Source organism: Propithecus coquereli, unplaced genomic scaffold (assembly GCF_000956105.1).
Source record: "Propithecus coquereli isolate 6110/MARCELLA unplaced genomic scaffold, Pcoq_1.0 Scaffold32, whole genome shotgun sequence".
Lineage (NCBI taxonomy): Eukaryota > Metazoa > Chordata > Mammalia > Primates > Indriidae > Propithecus > Propithecus coquereli.
Genome location: NW_012148841.1, coordinates 3742880 through 3765125, shown reverse-complemented (window position 1 = coordinate 3765125; position 22246 = coordinate 3742880). Strand labels below are relative to the sequence as shown.

General features: G+C 39.5%; 1 protein-coding gene across 1 annotated transcript in view; it reads right to left on the bottom strand.

Annotated features, from left to right (window-relative positions):
• Nucleotides 1–22246, bottom strand: part of GSAP (gamma-secretase activating protein) — an 82677-nt gene that overhangs the window by 44590 nt on the left and 15841 nt on the right. The window contains exons 4-12 of the mRNA XM_012650292.1: nucleotides 21535–21604; nucleotides 21176–21229; nucleotides 14331–14419; nucleotides 9909–9978; nucleotides 8642–8691; nucleotides 5111–5215; nucleotides 4820–4879; nucleotides 3805–3848; nucleotides 2867–2952 (exon numbers count right to left, since the gene is read on the bottom strand). Of these exons, the coding sequence (XP_012505746.1) occupies nucleotides 2867–2952; nucleotides 3805–3848; nucleotides 4820–4879; nucleotides 5111–5215; nucleotides 8642–8691; nucleotides 9909–9978; nucleotides 14331–14419; nucleotides 21176–21229; nucleotides 21535–21604 (628 nt within the window). The remainder of the gene's footprint in view (nucleotides 1–2866; nucleotides 2953–3804; nucleotides 3849–4819; nucleotides 4880–5110; nucleotides 5216–8641; nucleotides 8692–9908; nucleotides 9979–14330; nucleotides 14420–21175; nucleotides 21230–21534; nucleotides 21605–22246) is intronic.

The following is a 22246-nucleotide window of genomic DNA, read 5'->3' as shown; positions in this document are numbered from 1 at the left end:
GAGCAAACAGACAACCTACAGAATGGGAGAAAGTTTTCATGTACTACGAATCCGATAGAGGGCTGATAACTAGAATCTATTTAGAACTCAGGAAAATCAACAAGAAATAATCAAACAACCCTATCAAAAAGTGGGCAAAGGACATGAATAGATCATATTCTTAAATGTCTTCTCTTCTGACCCTATACCCCCTTCCCAGGCATTCATATGCCAGCTACATTCTGACAACTTTCACATTTACTCATTGCTAGTTCTGCCCCTCTTCTAAGCTGCAGATCTCATAGATAACATGCTCAAAACAAAACTCATGATCTTCCTTTCCAGGCCCCACCCAAACCTCTATACAACTGTTCACCTATTTGCTGATGCCAGAAATCTGAGAACCATCCCTTTCCATCAAATTTATAGCAAGTCTTCTTAGAGTTCCATCTCCAAAGCGCATCTCAAATCCATCTATTTCCCTCCAACTCCATTGCACATCCTAGTTTAAGCAACTATCATCTCAAACATTCACCTACATCGTCATCCTAACTGCTCACCTCCATACTTTTTGTCTTGCCTCAATCCATTCTTCACACAGCAGCCACAGTGAAATTTTAAAAATACATATCTATACATGTCATCGCCTGCTTAGAAAACTTCAGTGTAGGAGCATCAGTGGATACTAAAATCGCCAGGTGAATAGCTGTTAGGCAAAAGGATAGTCACACAGTGGGGCAAAGTGTCACCCTACAAATTACTAATTCAGAGGTTAAAATGTACCTTTACAAGGGACACACAGTGGTTACTACTTAACCAAATGACCAAACAGGGTTGCTAACAGTAGGACACCCTGACGTTATATGCCTTCTGATCTGATACAAATGACATTCACATCATCACCTATGAAGCATTCTCACTGAAAATGTTTAATCTGTGTCCAACTGTACTTTTAAAGAGTTGGGTGTAACTTCCAATTTATAGGAAATGTAGAGGATAGAGGAAAAGCTAAATGCCTATGAATGGAAGTAATCAGACAAATCCAGAATGTAGGACATTCCGTATGGCAAATGGCCTGGACTCTTCGAAATGTCAATGTTGTGAAAAGAAAAGGAAAAAAGGCAAGAGGCAGGATGTGGGGATTGTTACACATTAACATTAAAAGAGACGACAAAGATTTAATAAGCAAATGTAATACATGAATCTTGATGAGATCCTAACTTTAAAAGTTATATACATATGTATGTTTGCATACATATACATACACATGACATTCTTGAAACAATTATGGAAATTTGAATATAAATAAAGCTTATTAATGTAATTAATTTTTCAGTGATAATGGAACAGAGATTATGGAGAAGAGTGTCCTTAACCAAAGGAGGTACGTGAATCATCTAGTGGTAAATTGTTATAAAGTCTCAAAAAGAAGAAAATGATACCTATATATGGGGAGAATGATAAAGCAAACACTGTAAATGATATGATTAATTAAGTAAAAGGTACAACGATGTTGGCTCTATTTTTGAACTTTTTGGTGAGCTTAAACATTCTCAAAATAAATTGTATAATGAGAAAAAAAACTCTTCAGCGACTTCTCACAGCTCTTAGGATAAAATGTGAAATCCTCCCATGATCCACAAGGTCCCAGGCATTCTGGCCCCCACCTGCCCCTCCAGCTTTCTCTCGCAAACTCTCCTCCTTGCTTACTCTACTTCACTTCCACTGGCCTAAGTTTATACAATTCTGCAAGTCTCCCCTGAAATCTCACTTCCTTCCTTGAACTCCCCAGGACTAGTGTATGGAGGGACTCTGTAGCCAAGGGGACCTGGGCTGGACAGCAAAAATTGGGATGGATTATGCAGGAGTCAGGTGGGAAAGGGACTGATTTTTAGGACTAAGACAGAATAGGATGGAATGTCTTGGAGGGAAGAAACAAGGATGGATGAGCTGAACCAGAACAGTTAAAGATATGAGTATCTTCAATTAAACTTCCATCATATGCTCTCATGGCTTCCTATAATGCTCATTCATAATATTTATCATGATTCTATTTAAACACTATGCATGCACTTATGTCATGTCCAAAATGCACACCAAATAGCAACCTTTATACTAATAAAGATTAAGCCTGTTTTGTTCATTATTGTATCCCCAATACCTAGCAAACATTAAGTGCTCAATAAATGTTGGCTTAATGGAGAAATATTACATAATTGGCTTTAAAAGAATACAATTCTAGTCAAAGTACTACTCAAGTAGTAAATGTCCACTCCAGTTGGGAGATTACAATGGCTATTATATTTAGTTATCAGAGTTGATTATTTTGATGATTATTAAAGTAATGAGCAGTTTTCATTGAATGTAATCACATTCTTCTCTCATTTTCAGGTATTTTTTTTCCCCCGTTTTCTCTATGTATAATAAACAGGTATGAAGGAACAGAATATTGTATACTAACAACTTCATGTCAAGCTCTGCTTGTTAGACTGGTAGGTTTTAACATGGCTCCTGAAGCAGGTACATAAGTTCAGAACCCAAACACACCAGTAAGCCTGACACAGAAAGCATCACCATCACTGTATGCCAATTACTAAAAGATGGAGGTGAGAAACTGTAGATTGATTGAATACAAATTCATCCCCTGATTAGAATGATACAAATAATAACAATAACTCTGCTGACTGTGGCTCCTTTGATATAGACAACAAATGTATTAAATCAGTGGAAAATACAATTTGATATATGAAAATCCACGTTATGACTAATATAAGAATGTAGCCCTGTTACATTTCATTTTCAAAATCCATACAGCTAAATGGTGACTAAACTTTGTCTAGAACTCACAGACAGCTGAATAAATTGATAAATACAACACTGGTAGTACCTGTATGGTTGGTAAAAACACACAGAGTCAGGTGTTTGGATAATTTCTCTTGGTCTTGATGACAATCACATCCAAAGTTGACAAGTCTAAGAACATAAAGGATAAATTATCAAATGCATTTAAAAATATCCCCTCATAAAGGATGTAACTACTATAATATACCCACAGAAGTAAAAACACGTTCCTGAGAAATTTAAGTAGATAACTGTTTTTGGTTAATAAATTCAGTAATTAAAAAAATACTTGGTACATAAATGGCATTGGCCTGGCAATACATAAAAAAATATATTACTTTCGACTGACATTTTTATAAGTTTTTTATACTATCTTTCAAAAGAAACACAACTAAATGTTCATATATGATGAAATAAAGCTAGTGAAATATTTAACAGTTTAGGATTATCATTGCTCTAATTCAGGAAGACTTTCATTTCTTCTACACATTGATGGCATTTTGTTTTTCAAAAGTGTCTCATGTTTTTACTACATGTAAAGTAATCTAGAAAAGAAAAAGCCTTGCCTTTACTGTAAAAAAGGAAATCCGAAGAAAGTAATGCAATAGACTCAGCTGAACTACAAGTGTATTGACCTATGACAGCTTCTTTGGTGGCTACAAAAAAGGGTTTTGAGGCTTGATTCTAAACATAGCTAGCTCTCTGACTCACTGAATTTCATAGGAAGAAAAGCATATCCATACATAAAAATGAATGAGATGCCCTACATAAATGGATGGCTAAGGAAATCAAAACAATTGACTCTATGAAAATTCTGTGTTCATTCTTGATAAAATTGTTTATATTCCCTATAGAGAACAAGAGTATAAAAAAGATATAACACACAGAATATACATTTATCTGCATAGCATGGACTAGGAATAAATATAATCATTTTGCCCACAAGGATCTATAAAAATCAGTAACAATCTATAAATAACTTACTTAAATCCTGAGTCACTTAATGATATGTCCAAGAGTGCTTCAAACTGTCAAAAAAATCAGTAGAAAATGAACCAAAAAAATGACATTAAGTGATGACAGTTCTGACAACCAGAGCAAGCCTGTCAGTGCTGTGCTTGCCTAATGATGAAAAGCCCATTTAGCCATCATTATCTTTAGAAGTCATACCCCAAATTCACAGCACAGAAAATCCACTGGAAATATTCTGGAGTTTGCATACAATCACAAGCTTGATGTATATTTATTTCTTAAAGGGCTAATGCTTGGCAATCTTTGGCTTAGATTTGAATATCATAAATGTCACATAATAGGCCAATTGGAAGCAGTAGCCTTTTACAACATAGATGACCACCTAAAAAAGGAAGGAGGGATGGGAGGGAGGGAGGATTGACTGGGTGTCTTTAGAAGAGTAGGTAAACCAACAAAAGGGCAGGAGAGGCAAATGAAATTCTTGTAATGGTATGATAGCAATCTGTATTAGATTCCAACATTAGTCCTACTCAAGAAGAACAACAACATACTGTCCATCACAGATAAAGATATTAGAGACTCCTCACAACAAGGCTAATGTTCCAAATAGCTTTTTCAGGAATAATGCTAGATTTTTACTAATTAAACTATACTCTCTCATTGGCTTTTCTTCTTTATTCTCAAATGCACCCTCCTCACAAGTCCTTTTGGGTCAAATAACTTGCAGCCACTTAAAGCTATCTATTATAAATAGACCACATGTATTACTTTCTACTACTCCCCACTTACACTTGTTTCTTTAATGTGAGGCATTCAGCTAGTGGAGATTTCCTGTGTGTGTTCCAATAACCTATATGATTTGAATTTGTTACAGAGTTAAAGAATGAGAAGGCAAGAACTATTTTACTTGCTCATAGAAGTGGATAACATATCAAGAACGCTAAGATGCTGTTTATGATAACAACTCTCTTAAAAGGGAGCAATGTGTTATAAAATTTCCTGTAGCCCGATCATTCTCTGGACTTACCATTAAGTTAAAGCTCTCATCAGCATAAAACTGGATGCATTTTAAGATACTCCTCGATTTCTAAAAGAGAAAACAGAATGACATATTAGCAAAACAAAACAAAAATGCTAGAAAACAAAAGAAAAGGAAGCAATCAAGAAGCAAACAGTAATGCAAACCTTTTCATTATTTTTAATAAACCTTCATTTACTGTTCATATCAATGAAAATGTAGTGATTAATAAATTACAGTAATGATAATGTCAAATCAAATTATTCCTATAACAAGGAATGTCCATGGACTAGTTCTCACCTTCAGGTCAATGTAGTATAATCTCTGCTCTGACATATCCCACTGAGCCCAAACAAAATCCTCAGCTATTCTGTCTCTTGAGAGATGGCTGAAATTTTTAATCACCTAAAGGGGCAAAAAAAAATTTATAAATAAGTAACTTTTAAAGGAGAACATATCTGGAATTCATAATTATTTTCCATATATATTTGTATGATACATGTAAATATTTCCATAGTTTATTTTTAGCACCTCCCCCAACTTCAACACACATACAATCTTTCCAGAAAAGCTTTAAGGCATCATTTCATTACTTACTCTTCCCAAACACTCTACAATATACTATTTTATTCTTGTTCCTAGTTTGACAGACGGGCTGGTGCTGTTGAAGGCAAGATCACACCTCCCACAAGTCAACAGCTGCATTAATAGAAGATTCAGAACTTCTTAGTCTGTAAATAACCCTCTCAGTCAGACCTCTGCAGCCAAGAAGACTTCACTACTTCAGACAGAGGCTATAATGCCTGGGAGTAGAAAACTCAGGCCTGGGAGTAGAAGTACTAAGCAATGAGCCCAGTTTGACCATAAACCATCCATGTGGCTTCGGCCATGCTTCTTACCTTCATGTCTTCCATAATGAGTATGATGATATTCCCCATCTCTCAACAATACTTAACTACTCATCCTTCAAGACCTGACTTAGGCATTGTTTTCCTGTACAAAGCTTTCCCTCACCTCCCCAAGGTGAAGGCAAAGCTCCTCACCTCTGTATTCCTAGGGTGCTTTGTCATGCTTCTATTACAATTACATTTTAATTAGTGCTGTAAGTCTCCCCCAGTGAGTGTACAGCACCTTTCTATTTTCAATGTCTTGATTGTTTCTAGCATATAATAGTATTCAAGGAATGCTTGTTCAAAAAAAAGAAAAATGAAATAAGGTATGCAAGAGTAAATTGCCAAGCATATTACACATGTGAAATATTTGTTTACTAAGTAACAAAATCAAAGAACTTTAGAACCTTAGAATCACGACATTCCAGAAACCATTTAATGCAACCTCTTTAGGGGTGAGAAAACCGAGGTCCAGAGAAGTCAGATTAGGCTGCATACTCGGGTCAGCATGGCCTGGAATGCCAGGGTCCTGGCACCCTGCCAGTGCCCTTTCAGTACATCAGCTAACCTCAAAATAACTTGACAGAGAATTAGGAATTTACTTTTCCTCCAAATGCTTATTAAGCAAAAGTAATCTACATTGAGATAAATGAGTGAAGAATGAAGACAGGTAGAAAAAATAAGGGGGAAAGGGAATGCCAGGATGGTCCATATTCATGCCTAAACCCTCTCTAATCCTAAAAGGTTTCTCCACCAAGGCTCACTTGGAACGTGCGGCAGCCGCACAGCATAAAGGAATAATGGGTTATCTCTCTGTTTCTTGCTTGCCCAGGTCCATTACATTTAGGCCAGAGGAAAGTGATGCTAGAGAAAAGATCCAAGAGTAGCTGTCTGTAAACCTTGGAAAATCCTTCCACTTTTCCGAAATGTGTTGGGTTGGGGTAGATAAAGGCATATGCTGACAAAAACATGGGCATCAAATTGTGGCACACTCAGGTTCAAATCTCAAATTTTTCCTCTCTAGCGTCACCTCACCTCTGTGAGTCTTGGTTGCTGTCTTCTCTGTAGAACTAGGGATAATTGTAATGCCACCTCTATCGTGCAGGGATGTTGTGAAGAGTATGTGGAATTGCATATCGCTGTAAGAAGCTGTCATCCAAGTCTTTAAGAATGAGGGCAGAAGTGCTTCTTTCTTGGAAGAGCACGCATGAATAAAGGAATGCTGAGGCTGTACCATCTTGGCTGGCAGAATCCTTTCTGGGGTGCTGACAGGTATCCCCTCACTCTTCCCACTGTGTGTCTATCTCTCTCTCTCGTCTCCCAAACCCTCTTCTTACTAGCCAGTCCTCTGTCTACATTCATTCCCAGTTCCTGACCCCAACTTGTTTATTCAACTCTCTCTTCTAAATTCTCCTCACTGGCCCTGGAATTTAGCCTTGGTCTTTCCTCTTGGGGTCTTCTGATCCCTGGCCCTGTCCCTGGGGCTCCCATCCACTTAGCCACTGGTGACCACTGGTAGCCCAGAGCTCCAGCCACACACTTTCTTCTGGCAATTTTCCAGCCAGGCCTCTTGATTTGAGACTTTCAGTAGCCAGTACATAATTAATAAATGCCATTTTATGTTTCAATTTTGTTCATATAACTTTAAAGTTAAAATTTTCAGGAAAAGACTACTTTGATGCAGACTAAATATTGAAGAAAATCATTTTAATATCAATAATATACTAATATCTTAAATTACCAAGAAAAAAACTCAGAAAAATAGATAAGGATATAACTAAACAATCTTTAGAAAGCAGATTAAATAGCAATACACATGGGAAAAGATGCTTAAATTCATTAATATTAAGAGAAATATAGACTAAGATAATAATAAGGTATCAACTTACGCCCAAATTGGAAATTTTTGAAAAGGTGAATACACTTACTAATGGTATAGCTAGAAGGAAAGGGTACTCTTATATTTTTCTTGTAAAATTGTCAATTGTTACAAGTTTTTTGCAAAGTAGTCTGGCAAAATCTGTTGAAATTTATTAAGTACGCATACCCATCAACCCAACAATTTGTCTGAGGAGTTAGCCCAAGGAAATATATATACCAAAACATAAAGCTATATGACTAAAAATGTTTGGGATGATTTACAATACAAAAACAAAAAAAATGGGAGTCAAGTGAACATCCATCCACAGAAGAACAGTTAGGAAAATGTGGATATTTACACCGGGGACTATTACGTACTTCTAAAGAGAATGAATTGGAGCTACTCTAGTTGACTTGTAGGTAATTCACGAAGTTGAATGGAGTGAACAACAAACCCACCCCTTGGTGTGTCAGAGGTGGGAGTAGGAGATTATGTCAGTATGGAGAAGAGTATAACAGGATATATTCCAGGTTGTGAATAAAAGTTAGAGATAAAAAGAAAAGGGAGATGTGGAATACAAGCAAAAAAAGGAAAAGAAAATGATATTATACAAAACCTCAGCATATCTGTTATGATCCCATGTTGTCTATCTGTATATATACATAAAAATTAGAAAAAACAACCAATTAGTTATACCTCTATTTAGTAACCTGTAGGGATACTCCTGATATATTAAGTAAAAAGCAAACACAAAAGCAGGTAAATGTATGCATTATGATTCTCTTTTGGTAAAAACAATTGAATCCCCATATATGTGCCTCTAACCTCGCACAGGTTTGCACGAGCAAGGTAAAAGTGAGGAAAGACCCACGCAGGCTGGGGGCTGAGGTAGAGATAAAGGGGGTAATTAACTTCATATATATTTCTATCATTTCACATGTTACAATGGCAAGTCTATAATTTGAATGACATCAAATATAGAAAACGTTATGTATCAACAACATGACTCTATCTTTAACCGTCTAGAAATGTCGCTCTTTGTGGAAGAAACACTGAAGCAAAGGAATTTCAAATCTTTACCACTCTATTTCCATCTTCTTGGGTGACTTGGATACGGTATTTCTCAATATCTTTTAAAAAAGAAAGAAAGATAATTTAACCTTCAGGAAACACATGAGTACTCTTTTCATCTAACAGTTATAAACAAATTTTTATAAAAGCAATGCAGATTAAACAACTGGCTGCAAAACAATATTATCACAGACAGTAATCTCCTGATAGAGAAAAGAAAAAACTACCTTTTCTCCATCCTCCCTTTACAATCTTTTACAGTGCTGCTTTCACAGTGGAGTCAATTCCCGCATTTACTCTGCTTCTCAGTATCAACAATACGTGAAGCATTTAGCACTTCTGTTCCCCAAGTTCCCTCAGTAAGCCATTTGCCTGCCTGATGCTATCAGTCTTGCATAGGGCTCATTTAGCAGAGTTTATCTTCAACTTCCAGATACCAAACACTTGTTTGTATGAACATACCAGACAGACAACTCATTACACAAGGTATCTGGGGGAGACATTTTCATAGGGGGTCAATTTCACACTAACAAAACCCTGAAAACTGAGTCACCGTGTAGATGGTCCTTTTCTATCAGTAACAACTTAGATTCAGGCATACTTACCTCCTGCTGGTTGGTTCCAGTTACAAAAATGTGAGAAAGAAAATTGAACAAAATTGACTGAATACAAACCTAACCCCTCAGGCCTGTCCTTCCAACTATAAACCAGCAGTTTCATCTTATGACATGAAAGACAGCTTACTAGATAAGCTCACCAGTGAATTTTGTCTTTTCCTCCCTCCCCAAACTTAAAAACATCATGTTCCAATCTTATTTGCCTCTATCTGAATTTGCCCAAGTTAGTATGTATTCTCGAGTTCTGCCATGGAATTGTCCTAGCTAGTAAAACTTTCCCCTCCTCTTGATCCAAGCCTCTCTCCTTATTATCATAGTCATCCACTGTGACAGATATCCCAAGGGAGGATGGAGTAAAGGAAAATATGACCTGTGCAACTGTTCTACAAACATCCTACCATGTGACAAAGTTGAAAATTTATGTATGCAAGAGCCCATCATTCTCAGGATGAGGAAACAGTGAAGCCTGAGGAACGACACTTGGGGGCCGAAGGAAAAGCTTTTCCCTAGTAATTCCAGGTCTCAAATGGACATCAAAGGTCCGTGGACCCTTGGCAATGGCCAGTGGACAATTAGAAGATTCAATCATGTCCCACACTTTACTAGGACACTATGTGGCATTCATGAAATCCCCATACATCACCCAAAGATACACTTACATTTCTCTTCTGAAATCAGTAACAGATGGTTCTCTGGAAGAGGACGGCTTTCAACATATGGGTAGAGGAACTGTGGAAAGGAAAGTAATCAAAATTATAAGCAACTCCCTTGCTTGCACAAATATTTCAGAAGGCGTGTATGATCACTGTACTATTACTACCACAGAAGGAACTGGGAATCACAAAATAGTTAGAGGAATCACATGCACACACACATCACAGGTCAAAGCAAGCAGGAAAGGAGAACACTTTCAGGACCTCAGTTTTCCAGGGGAAAATTGATGTCAGGTGCAGCACTGTCATCATTCATTTAAATAGTAAGGCTCAAGTTGAAGCTATTTCTAGGGGTGGTCTTCCTATTTGGAATATTTGATTCTGTGCCAATCAGAAACAAGGCAAACAACATTCATACAGAATGTTCTATTTCACACAAATAGAATGCTCTATTACAAACACACACCTTATATGTACTAGGTTTAGTTGCACAACAACTAAACCTAGTATATAATTTGAGACCCAAATAACACTTTCCCCACTACAACTTCCAAAGTCCCACAATCCAAGAGACAAAGCACAACATAACCTGGGACTTTCCAAGAAAGGACAGTGAGTCATGGTGCGGCACATGGTCAAGAATTTACAAGCCTCAAAGCACAGAATGACTGCCACTGGGAAGACAAAGCTTAATCCACCCCATTCCTCCTTCTGGGTGTTCTCCTACACGGGCCCGCCACTATGTGTCTGCCCACAGGACAAAGCAGGCCGCCAGCAACTCAAGGCCTGACCCTGTCAGCTGTGATAAGGGAAAACTGGTCACGGGATGACTCCAGTAACTTAATTCTGCCATCACCGAAAGGGTGACCATAAATCAGTGGTTTCATTTTGTGGTATGAAAGACCAGTAAATTTTGTTCTTTTTCCCCCAAAACTTGAAACCGTTATGAAAGGACATAATTTTTTATGTTCCAATTTGACAGTCAGCAGCTTCACTAAAACCAGAAAGATTTATGATAAAACATGTTACCTGGTATGCTAGATTTTCATAATAAGTTGAAAATAGAACTGGTCAATTTTTTTTAGTATTTATAGTCAAGTTTCCCTTTTAAAACTGAAAAACAAAATATTAACTATATACCATTCTTCATAGCAGTAACATCAAAATTGTAAAAAAGAGAGCAATGCAGAATTCAGCTACAAAAATAATATAGAATTATTTCAAGATTCGTGAAGTTGTACACATCAAATAAGATACTTTGTGTACTGGGGTTGAGGAAAAGCAGACGAGTGACACCGTATATATGACAAGAGAGCAAACGCTCAGTGCCTCAAAATAAGGAGGTGCTCCTCCAGAAGAGGTGGGGCCTCCCAGGCTTGCAGAGGCGGCAGGGCACGCCCGCTTAGGAAGGAGATGTGGACTGACGTGCTGATAAGCAGCAACTGCCAACCTCTGGACCTCTTAGTCTTTGTGTGTCAATCGGTGAGAACAGTTCTAGAAGTCCGATTTACATGGGTGCTGTTTTTGTGTTCTGAGGTGGCCCTAGAGCAAGGCCTAGAAGCCAAAAAATAAACAGACAGGCTTGAGACACAGCTCTCCAATAACATTCAAGGCGATTTTTTGCATTGTAAATAGGAATCTACACAGATTATGTTTATTTAGGGAAATATTTATCTTCACAAATACGGAGCTAGACTGAGAATTAATATTGCGGTTTGGGGGGTATGTAGTCTAGCTGTGTGGAAAGGTGTGTAATTTCCCACTGAACTATCTGGAAGATGCACCTCATGCTGGGCCACGCACCACTGTCCTGCTCAAGTTCCTTTGTGAAGGCAGTCAGCCCGCACACGACACTTAGGGAAATGTGCCACTGAAGATCACCACGGATTTTTTGGTAAGATAAAGGAGATGGACCCCAGGGCAAGACCAAACTCAGTGGGCAGTGGATGGCATCTCTCTAGGAGGAGGAGGAGGGAGGGATAGAGAAAGGAAGAAGCTGGGGATTTGCCACGCATGGAGATTTGGAGGAGTTTCTCTCTCCAAAGGCACAGACATCAGGAGCAGGGAGGAGGGCTAGGAACCGAGATGGGTCCACAGAATGAGGACAGGTTTTACTTTATTTGGATGGGGACTTTTTCTTTGGCCTACAGATGCTGCCATGTGTCATGGACTTTTCATATTTTTTAACTGAGATAAAATTCACATAACATAAAATTCACTGTTTTAACCACATTAACATATACAATTTTGAGTAGTTTTTAATGTGTTCATGTGTACAACCATGTACTTTTAAAAACTTTCCCTTGCTATGCTCTAATTGCCTTTAGTTGTCCCAAGCATTTAGTAATGTCTCCACTGTCTACACAGCCCTAGGTGAAGATGCTGAGGAAGCCAAAAGAACAGGCCAGAAAATGGATGTGTGCTCTGTCCCCATCACCCCTGCACTGATGACAGTGCAGAAGGAGTCACTTCCTGAGGTGCGAGGAAGCAGCTGGGAGCTTCAGGCCCAGCCCCGTGTGGAAGGAGGAGCAGCCCACAGCAGGGCCGGGGCGGGGGAGGGGTGGCGGACATGCACAACTGGAAGGACGGGCTGACAGTGGAGGATCCAGAGCAGGGGAGAGACGGCCCCTTCTCCTCACACGCTGGAAGAGGGAGGCCCGTCAGCTGGTGCTGGGAGTAGGTTAGGGCAGAAGAGGCAGATGCGTTGGGTAACACAATTTGACTCCAGGTAAACCAGAAGAAATGATGTTTTGACCCTGTAGCAAAATGTGAAATCAGGTGAAGGGAAACGATGCTGTAGCACTGCACACCACGTGTCGTCTAGCTGTGTCCTGTAAAGCCACCACGACACTGTATACTGAACCGCTGCTAGGGGAGATGCAAGGGGAGCCAGTCATAATCCACAAAGACACAATCCCAAATGTCATAATCCCAAATATTGCAATCCCTAAAGTCTAAAATCCCCCAAATCACAATCTTGACAAAATCAAAATCTCAAAAATATAATTATGGAAAAAATAATTTTAAAAATTATTTAAAAGGTATTCATTAGCCAGGTGCAGTGGTACACACCTGTAGCGCCAGCTACTTGGGAGGCTGAGGCAGGAAGATTGCTGAGGCCAGGAGTTCAAGACTGACCTGAGCAACATAGCAAGACCCCCATCTTAAAAAAAAAAAAAAAAAAAGATATTTTACATTTTTAAAAGAGGATTTATCTGAGAAACAAAAACACAACAGAATACTTCATAGGTCTATTTACACAATAAAATAGGCAATAACAACATACATATGTTTTGCAAGCATAAACACTCGGGTATACTATCTATCTTGTGATTGTGATTTTTAGAACTTTAAACATCAGGGATTTAGACTTGGGATCTTGATATTTTGAAATTTCAACATTTCAGATTATGGCATTCAAGATTGTCTTTTGGGATTATGATAGAGACCCATATGAGGATAGGTTCCAGCAAGCCTCTGGTCACAACATTCTTCTCAAGAGATCAATACATAACCTTGTTTCATGTATGTTTTGACTTAAAGACACTTCATTTAACATATATTTTTGATTTGCTTACATTGAACTCATGGCCAACAGCGCTGTAACTCTTGCCTGAATGAAGCTTATCTAACATACATGTTTTCTCCGTAAGGCACATCACAGCTTTCTTGTACTTAGGAACACTAGACAGCACTTCAGCACTGCACTTGGGGGCCATTTTAAACATAACGGGTGCGGTGTGCACCGTTTGGGGGATGGACACGATTGAAGCGCTGACTCGGGTGGGGCAAGGGCAATATACTAACCGAAACATTTGTACCCACATAATATGCAGAAAGAAAAAAGAAAAAAAAAAAAAAAAACGAAAAACAGTGAAACCACCAACAGCGCAAAAAGTTGAAACATGGCACTAGACAATGAAAACACCACCTGTTTATGGTATAAAAGCTAAAACAAGAAGGCAGAGTGCTTTCTTACAAATAAATTCTAGTGAGTAGAATTTGCAAATATGGACTCTGCAAATAATGAGGACTGACTATATCTACTCCACCTGCATTATACATGCAATGTTTCTGTATCAACTCATGAAGTTAATAAATTTGGGGATTAAGTCATTTAATCATAGATAATCTGTCAACCATTTTAAAGCTTACTTTAAATGTGTTTTAATATTCTACATTATATCATAAAATATTATGTTACTATCAGACAAACAATGGTATAATAGTCAGAAGAGCCAGAGTTGGGTTCTTAATTTCCATGTTTGCAAAGGAAATGCTAATACTTCCAGCTGGTACCCATCCTACAAGATTGCTTTGAGGATTAAATGTGATAATGTGTGTGAAAATACTTTGTCAACACCATTTCCTCTAGGTTTCATGCCTTTGGAATAATGAGATAAGTGCTAAATAACCATGCTTACTTACCTGCACCCAAATATAGCTATCCACTGCTTTTAGAACCTTCACATTGTTAACAGGGTGGATTTCAACTAACAAAGTTAAGCACTTTGATCCTGCGGAGAAAAGGAGGCTTTTAGTAATGAAGATTAGAACATCACACAGTATCTTTTCCAAAACAAGTGGGAAGAGGAATTCCCGGTAAATCCTACTATACTGACTTTGTAGCCAACAAAACAATTCTACCATCATCACACATTCCCTCTAGGTGACTTAAACTCAATCTATTCCCAGTTCCACTCTCTAGGGATGTTTGGTGACTCCAGGACCCCCAAAAAGCAATTAGCCCAGCAAAGGACCTGCCTTCCACACCCTCAGGAGCCTTGAAGCTGCAGTATTTTGTTATGAAAACCACAGGACATTCAAGAAATGCAAACATAAAAAAGGAAGTCTCTGAGCAACCCTGGAAACAACAGCACATACCAGGGAAAGCAAATGTCAGGTTACGAGAATTCCTAAGTTTACGGAAAAGCATCACATTTAAAACACAGTCGCTTCTGAAATAGGTTACCGTATATGACTTTGTTCTTGCCAGCAATATGTGAGAATGCCTGACAGACTGGATTCTAATGGGGATCATTTTGCCCCTCAATTATCATGATTCTACAATTTGCAAATTGGGCATGTCTGAACATTGAAAATGTAAATGTGTTAGCTGTTATATTAGTTATTCCACAAGAAGAGGTACTTTTCTTAAAGTTTGACACTTTGACTTATAAGTTTGACTTTGACACTTCTTAAAATCCAAAATCGATACAGAAAACACCCTGAGGGAGAAGTCAATGTGCATGGAGTGAGGAACAAGTTCCCACCCATCCCTCAGCCATTTTTAGTAGAGCTGCACAGGCCCTCTGGGCTTCTCAGTCTAAACAAACACAGTTCAATTCAGCGTCACTCCAATTCTGCAGCACAATAGCAAATATTGCTTGTGTATGAAAATATAAAGATATTTCTGGTGAACATGTTAAGGCTGGCAGTACCTATCAGTAGGACAGGAACTGGGTTTCCCTCAGGGATGGTGGTAGAGCACTGATAATGAACCCCTTATTTCCTTGGTGTCACATCTGAGCAAATGTCACAGAAGATAGCATTTAAGAAGTTGTCCACGGACACAAGCTAGAATGCAGTTACCACAGATATCTAAATTTAGAACAAAGTTCCCCCTCCCCCAAGATTTAACCATAGAAAAGAAGTAGTTGCCTTTATTTGAGCTCTTATTAAGACCCTCAGGCCAGGTGCAGTGGCGCATGCCTGTAGTCCCAGCTACTTGGGAGGCTGAGGCATGAGGATCACATTAGCCCAGGAGTTTGAGGCTGCAGCGAGTTATGCTGATTCCACCGTACTCCAGCCTGGGTGACAGAGTGAGACCTTATCTCTAAAAAAATAAAATAGAAAGACTCTACTATGATCAGGTGCTCTCTCAATGACTATTTTGAAAAATAACGTATAATTTGGGGATGGCACAGCAGCCTAGAAATTAATCAATGCCTGTTTTCAGTATGTAAGAAAGTAATCGGACAATACTGCTTTATTTAAAAGAAGGGCAAAAAGATATATTAATAGGACAATTTCTGGAATATGCCCTAACAATTGTGAGGACTGGATATCTCCAAAAACATGCCTTTCAAATATTACAATATTTGTTGTCTTGAAAAGGTGAGACAGTGAGTGAGTTATGTGGAATCACAAACATACAACTATAGAAAAAATGAAAATCAAATGTCTGGTAAATGGGTACTTGTGGCTTAGGATGAAAATCCTTGTGACAGAATCATACACCCAAGGTAAAGGCAAGGCGACTTGGAAATCTGCTTGACGACTCAAAAATGGCTCCAGGAATAAGATAGACATTGGTGTAAAAGATACTCAAGAAGAAAAACAGAAATGTTCTGTGAAAGGTGGGGTTGGGGGGGAGCAATTTTCCTTATTATGTTAAGTGTGTGTGACTAAATTAATATATTAAATAATATAAGCTGATATTATTTTATCTCTTGCCCTAAAAGTTCATATATTCCAACTTGGGAAAAACAACTTTTGATGGGGGACAGGGAAAACTTCCTCACTGGAAAAATAAGGAATTGCCATATATTTGTCCTTTTTAGCACGAATTTCTATCCAAGTAAGATAACTGGCTATCAGCTAAATTTTCTTACCTTTAAAATGGAAGGATCTTCAAGGGCAGAAACCATCTTGCTACACCAATTTTTCCCTTCTATAGTACAGCCCACACATTTAACTAACTAGCATAATTCCTATTTGCAAAGAGTAAACCTTACAAGTAGGAATTGCTCTCAATAACATACCATATGCTTTCACAGTGAAACAGGAAGCATTCAGGATTAGAATTCTAGAGACAATTCCAGTTTCAGCTCTGCCACTAACCTCATATATACTTTCTAGCAAATCGTCAAGCTTTCCTAGGCCTGAAGACCTTCTTATTAAAAACAAAAAAACAGGCTACAGACCAGATTATTTCTACAATCACTTTCAGCCATAAAATCCCACGATTCCATATGAAGTGCTAAATTAAGAATATAGAGAATAAAGTATCGGCGGATTCTGGGAGGGCATCACTGAAGGGGAAGACAGGGCCCAGAGGGTCTGGATACCATGGGAAGGAGAGCTAGCAGGATGCAGGCACAGGGACAGATGTGACACGAGGAGGACAGAGGCTGAGCAAAAGAACCCGGCCCTACACAGGTAAAGGTACACGTTGTGAAATGGTGACAGGTTGCAGGAGTCCGGTGGGGCTGGTTCTGAAGGAGCTCTGGCTACTGGAGCTCCTGAAGCAAACCACAGCTCCACGGAGCACCTGTGGCACTTAACTGTCCTCAGTGGCACATGGAAGCGGTGGAGAATCTCAGTGGCAGCGGGCCCTGGACACATGTGGTCACCCCAATTGCTGCCCAGTGGAGATCTGCTGTGCCTTGTGGCAACCGAGACTCCCAAGAGGCAGAGGGCAAAGGGGGGCTTCCTGTGGAAGGCCATTTTCTAAATAAAGCATTAACTGCCACAACAGAGAAGCACTGCTGATAAAAACTACGTTGTAAAGTATATGGATCACAGAATCCTACTTTGTTTAAATGAAAAATGTTATAGTTTGTCTCATTTGCAACAGAAAAATCCCATTTTAAGCAGAGTGTTAAAACACCTGAGGCAAACTACATTTTATAATCAAATGGCTTATAAGGTCCTTCATGGACAGATGAAATAAACATTTCCAATATAATTGTTCAAAGGACAAAAGATTATAATAGATCTTATAGTGCTTTCTGATTGCATTGTATCTGAAATCTTAACTGAATGAAATGAAACCTTCCCATGATGAGCGATACCTTCCATGCATTGATGACTCCCAAATATGTATCTCTAGCCCTAGCCTCTTACCTGAACTTCTGACTCATATCCAAATTACTACCTCGCATCTCCACAGGGACATCCATTAGGCATCCCAAACAGACACGTCCAAAACCAAACTCTTCTTTCCTGCCCCTCCCATCCACACACACACACACGCCCTTGCCTGTTCTCGTCAAAAAACCTTGGATTGAGTCATCCTTGACTTGCCTCTTTTTCTCATGCTTCTTTCAAATCCAGCAGTGAACTTTGACAACTCAATCCTAAATATATCCAAACACAACCACTTATTCCTTGCTCCGCTGCCCTAGTCCAAGTCACTGGACCACTGAAACAGCTGCCCAACCACTCCCTGCTCTCCCCTTGCCCTCCTGCAGCTATTTTCCACACAGCTATGGCAAACCTTTTGCAAAGTCAGTCAGACCACTCCCCTGCTAGGAATCCACATAGCTTCCCGTCTTGCTCAGGGTGAAGGCCAAGTCTTTGCAGTGGCCTCCTAGGGTCTAGGTGGTCTGCCTGCATCTCACGCCCCTTTTCCTTGGGCCTCAGTTCCCACCACTCTGCCCCTTGTTCAGTGCACTCCAGCCTCACTTACCTCCTCGCTGACTTTGAACAGGGAGTCTACTGGGCACAGTCCTGCCTCAGGGCCCCTGTGCTGGCCATCTGCTCCGCCAGAAACATGGTTCCCCCAGAGCCACGTGCTTGCTTCCTCCCTTCTTTCAGGTCTCTGTTTACACACTCACCAATGTTGTTTCCCAGGATCATCCCCTGAATAAACTAACTGCACTCAAATCCTTGCCTCAGACTCTACTTGTGGGGAGACCCACACTAAGACAAGAAGTTATCTCAGGTGACAGGATTACTCTAGGATCACTCCAGCCAGAGGTTGGCCTGAGGGACTAGGGAGAATGAGACAGGGAAGAAAAGTACACCAGTAAAAATGGGGGATTATCAAATTAGTGATCACCTTGGATCTTAAGCTGCTTGGAGTGCCCCTCAGAATTATCCACTTTAGGGATGGAAAGGGGGACCATTTCTCCTTCAGCTCCTTGCCCCCCATTAGTCATGGGTTGCCCTATTGGGCATCATGCCCAACCACACTTCCGGGTTGTACGTGTGTAGGTTCTAAACAGATTTTCCCAAGGGCCTTAGGCAGAAAAGAAGTAGGTAGGGCACTGAGGTCAGGCACTATCAATTTACACCCAGGAAGGGCTGGTTCTCACCATAGTGGTTGGCATAAAAGGTGAGCTATGATGTAAAGCTATGAGGTATCTGATACAATAATAATGTTCATACTAATTTTTTTTTTTTTTGACACATGGTCTCGCTCTGTCACCCTGCTAGTTAGAGTACAGTGATGTCATCATAGCTCACTGCAACCTCAAACTCCTGGCCTCAAGTGATCCTCCTGCCTCAGCCTCGCAGAGTGCTAGGATTACAGGCATGAGCCACCGCACCCAGTCCATGCTAATGTTTTTAAAGATGTAAGCAGATAATCTCACTACAGATACATCAAAATTATAAGACTGAGGATGCACATCTAAATAGAATATAGGGTTTAATCAAATAAAACTTAAAATTGGTGTGAAAGTACATTTTATAATCACCGATGATCACTGTTCTGTGTGACAATCAGCCATAGATGGTAAATATCGCAAAAAATATAGTTACTACTGGGTTTACCAGAGTAAAGAATGTTCAAGGCTGAAAGCAGTAAGACACAAGAACAACTGGGCAGCACAGGGAGCCACCTGAGGTTCTGTACAGAGGCACAGCCTGTCTCAAGGAACGTAAGTGGCGAGGCTTTTTCCCTTCTTGGATAAAGGGGTTCATCAGCCCATCGGTCAGGGCCATATCCTGGTTTTACCCATACCCTTGTTTTAGGAGTCAGGACACTAATGTCCCAGATCATATTTCACTTAACCTAGTCCAGCATTGTCTCCTCTGAAGTGAGCATTGCTCCTAATTCTAAAAGGGGCAGAGTGCGCTAAGGGTCCTGATAAGAGGGGGGCATGGCACAGAAGGAAGTGGGGGGCTGTTGTGGTTCTCAGCACATCATACAGCGGGGAGGTAAGGATGAGTAATGCGAATGATGAGGTTTCAGGGTAAGTAAGCCTCCTGCCCATCAATGTCACCCATAAATTCTTTTGCTGAGGCCCAAGAAGGTCCCATCCAGACCCAGCTGTGGGTCCCTTGTCACTCTAAGCTGGCTCTGCGGGGAAATGTGTGTCATGAGAAGCCTGGGACTGCCTCATAATCCTCATGTGGAAAGTACGTACAAAGGTTTTTTCCACCCATGTGACCGTAGAAGAATACATCTAAATGGGAACTATGCTAACAATAGAAGGGATTTAAGTGCCAAACAAACAGAATGGATGGAAAGCACCTGGGATCAGAACAGTACACTACTGATGGGATCTACTGGACCAGAAGTTGAAAAACGGTAGTCCAGAGGCTGGCTCCAACCCACAGGCGGTTATCATCGCCCGAGTAGGATTTCTAAAGATATGTGACCCAATATTTACAAGTTAGATTTTTACATAAAAGTCCAGACTTCTCTTGATAAATTGAAAAGCTGGCCCCACTGGACTAGTGACAACAAAAAGCCAGAGCTGACTATGTAGTGGCTCCCCCTTTGAGGTCCTCCATGGGAGCCCCCCCACCCCACCACTAGTCCCTGTAGCTCTTGAACTCTTTTTCATTCAAGAGAAAAAATATTTCTAGGTTTCTGTGTTAAAAATGGGTGGGGCAAAAGACGTTTTCTTGGTCAATTTTTTCTCTTACACTCGGTCTGCTTCACTTACTTACATGGTCTCTCTGGCCTCTGTATGCATCTGCAGTTGAAAGCCAGGACTAGGCTGAAAGCTCCACGAGGGAGGTTAGTTACCACATCTCTGTTACATACCATTGTATCCCCAGCACCATGTACAGTGCCTGACCCACAGCAGGCACTCAATTGTGGCAGGCTGTTGGGTTATAGACAGAGGAATGATACAGATATTTTTTAAAAAAGGGAAGCAGGGGGTAAGGGACCATCACACAGCTAGCTACAACCTGTAAAGTGGGCCTTGGCAAATGAATGGAATTGAGCTTTTGGGGACTATTCACAATGTGTTTGGTACCAATCAATACTTAACCAGATATAAGAAAAAAAAAATGGTATTCTTGACTTTCCCAAACTTTTACACCAGCTTTTGGCCATAGGTTTCTAGTTCAGCATTTATTCTGCATGTGATAATTACCGTCTTAATATTTCTGCTATTCACTGTTAGATTATTTTCTGCATTTTCCTGTTTACTTGCAAAAGATATTTTAAAGAAAGCCTCATTCATGCTTGATATGACCTTTGCCTTCTCATTCTGAGATACCGTAGGGCTATTTCTAAAGATGCTTGAAATTTTACTAAGCAGTGCAATAAATCTTCATTTACCAATATGCACTTATAATTTCATTACCTGGTTGAAGCTCATTCCTTCTTCCTTCCTTAGTAGATTGAACTAAACTTGCAGCTAATGGAAAAAGAAAAAAGTCATTAGCAATTGATCCATGGGGTGGCTGTTAAAGTTTACTATTTTATATCTAAAATAAATGAGGGCTCAAAGACCTGTCAGTGGAAGATTAAGGTAGACTACAAAGCATTCTTTTTTTGTAGACATACTCTACAGATTCTTTATTTCAAACCTAATTTCCCAAGAACATTTCTTTCCCAGAAAGTCACTGTTATAGAATAATCAAATTGCAAAAATTCAATACTTTGGAACTCCTAAAAGATAAAGTTCAGTTATTGACATGTAGCAATAAGAGTTCAACTTACCAAGCAAAGTTCTCTCACTGTTGACAGAGCAACTGACAACCTGCAAGTCTTTCTCAAAGGTATACAGATGCTATTAAAATAAAAATATTTTTTTAATTTGGAGCTTCATATTAAACAACAATTGTATGAATATAAACTCCCATTAAGCTCTGTACTAAGTTTCATTGGGGCAAAATATTTTACTAAAGAACCATCAGTAAACTAGTTTAGCCATGCTGAGACATTCCAGAGCATTCTTTATGAAAAAGGTTTCCTATTGTAGGCCATGTTTAACACTGAAACTTAGCCATGAGATAATCAAGCACAGTGGTTAAGAGCACAGACCTTGATCCCAACTAGATCCAGGTTCAAATCCTGACTCTACCACTTGAGCTGTGTGAGTTTGGACAAATTATTCAGCCTTTCTATCCCCTCATCAATAAAATAGGAATCATAATATCTACCTCATGGGAGTTTTAGGAAGAGCAAGTGAGATAACCTATATGAAGCACTTAGTACGATGTCTGCCACACTAGGCATTCAAATGTTAGCTATTATAATTATCGAAGTAGGTAAAGTTTTAATCAAATTACACAACTTATGATATCATTAGTTATGTCTCAGAGACTGTCACAAGTGCATCTCCTGGAGGACTTCCATATATAGGGGACCAGAAAAGTAGTCTTCTATCATTAATCTTTTTTGTTTCTTGTTGCAATTTGAAATGTTCAAA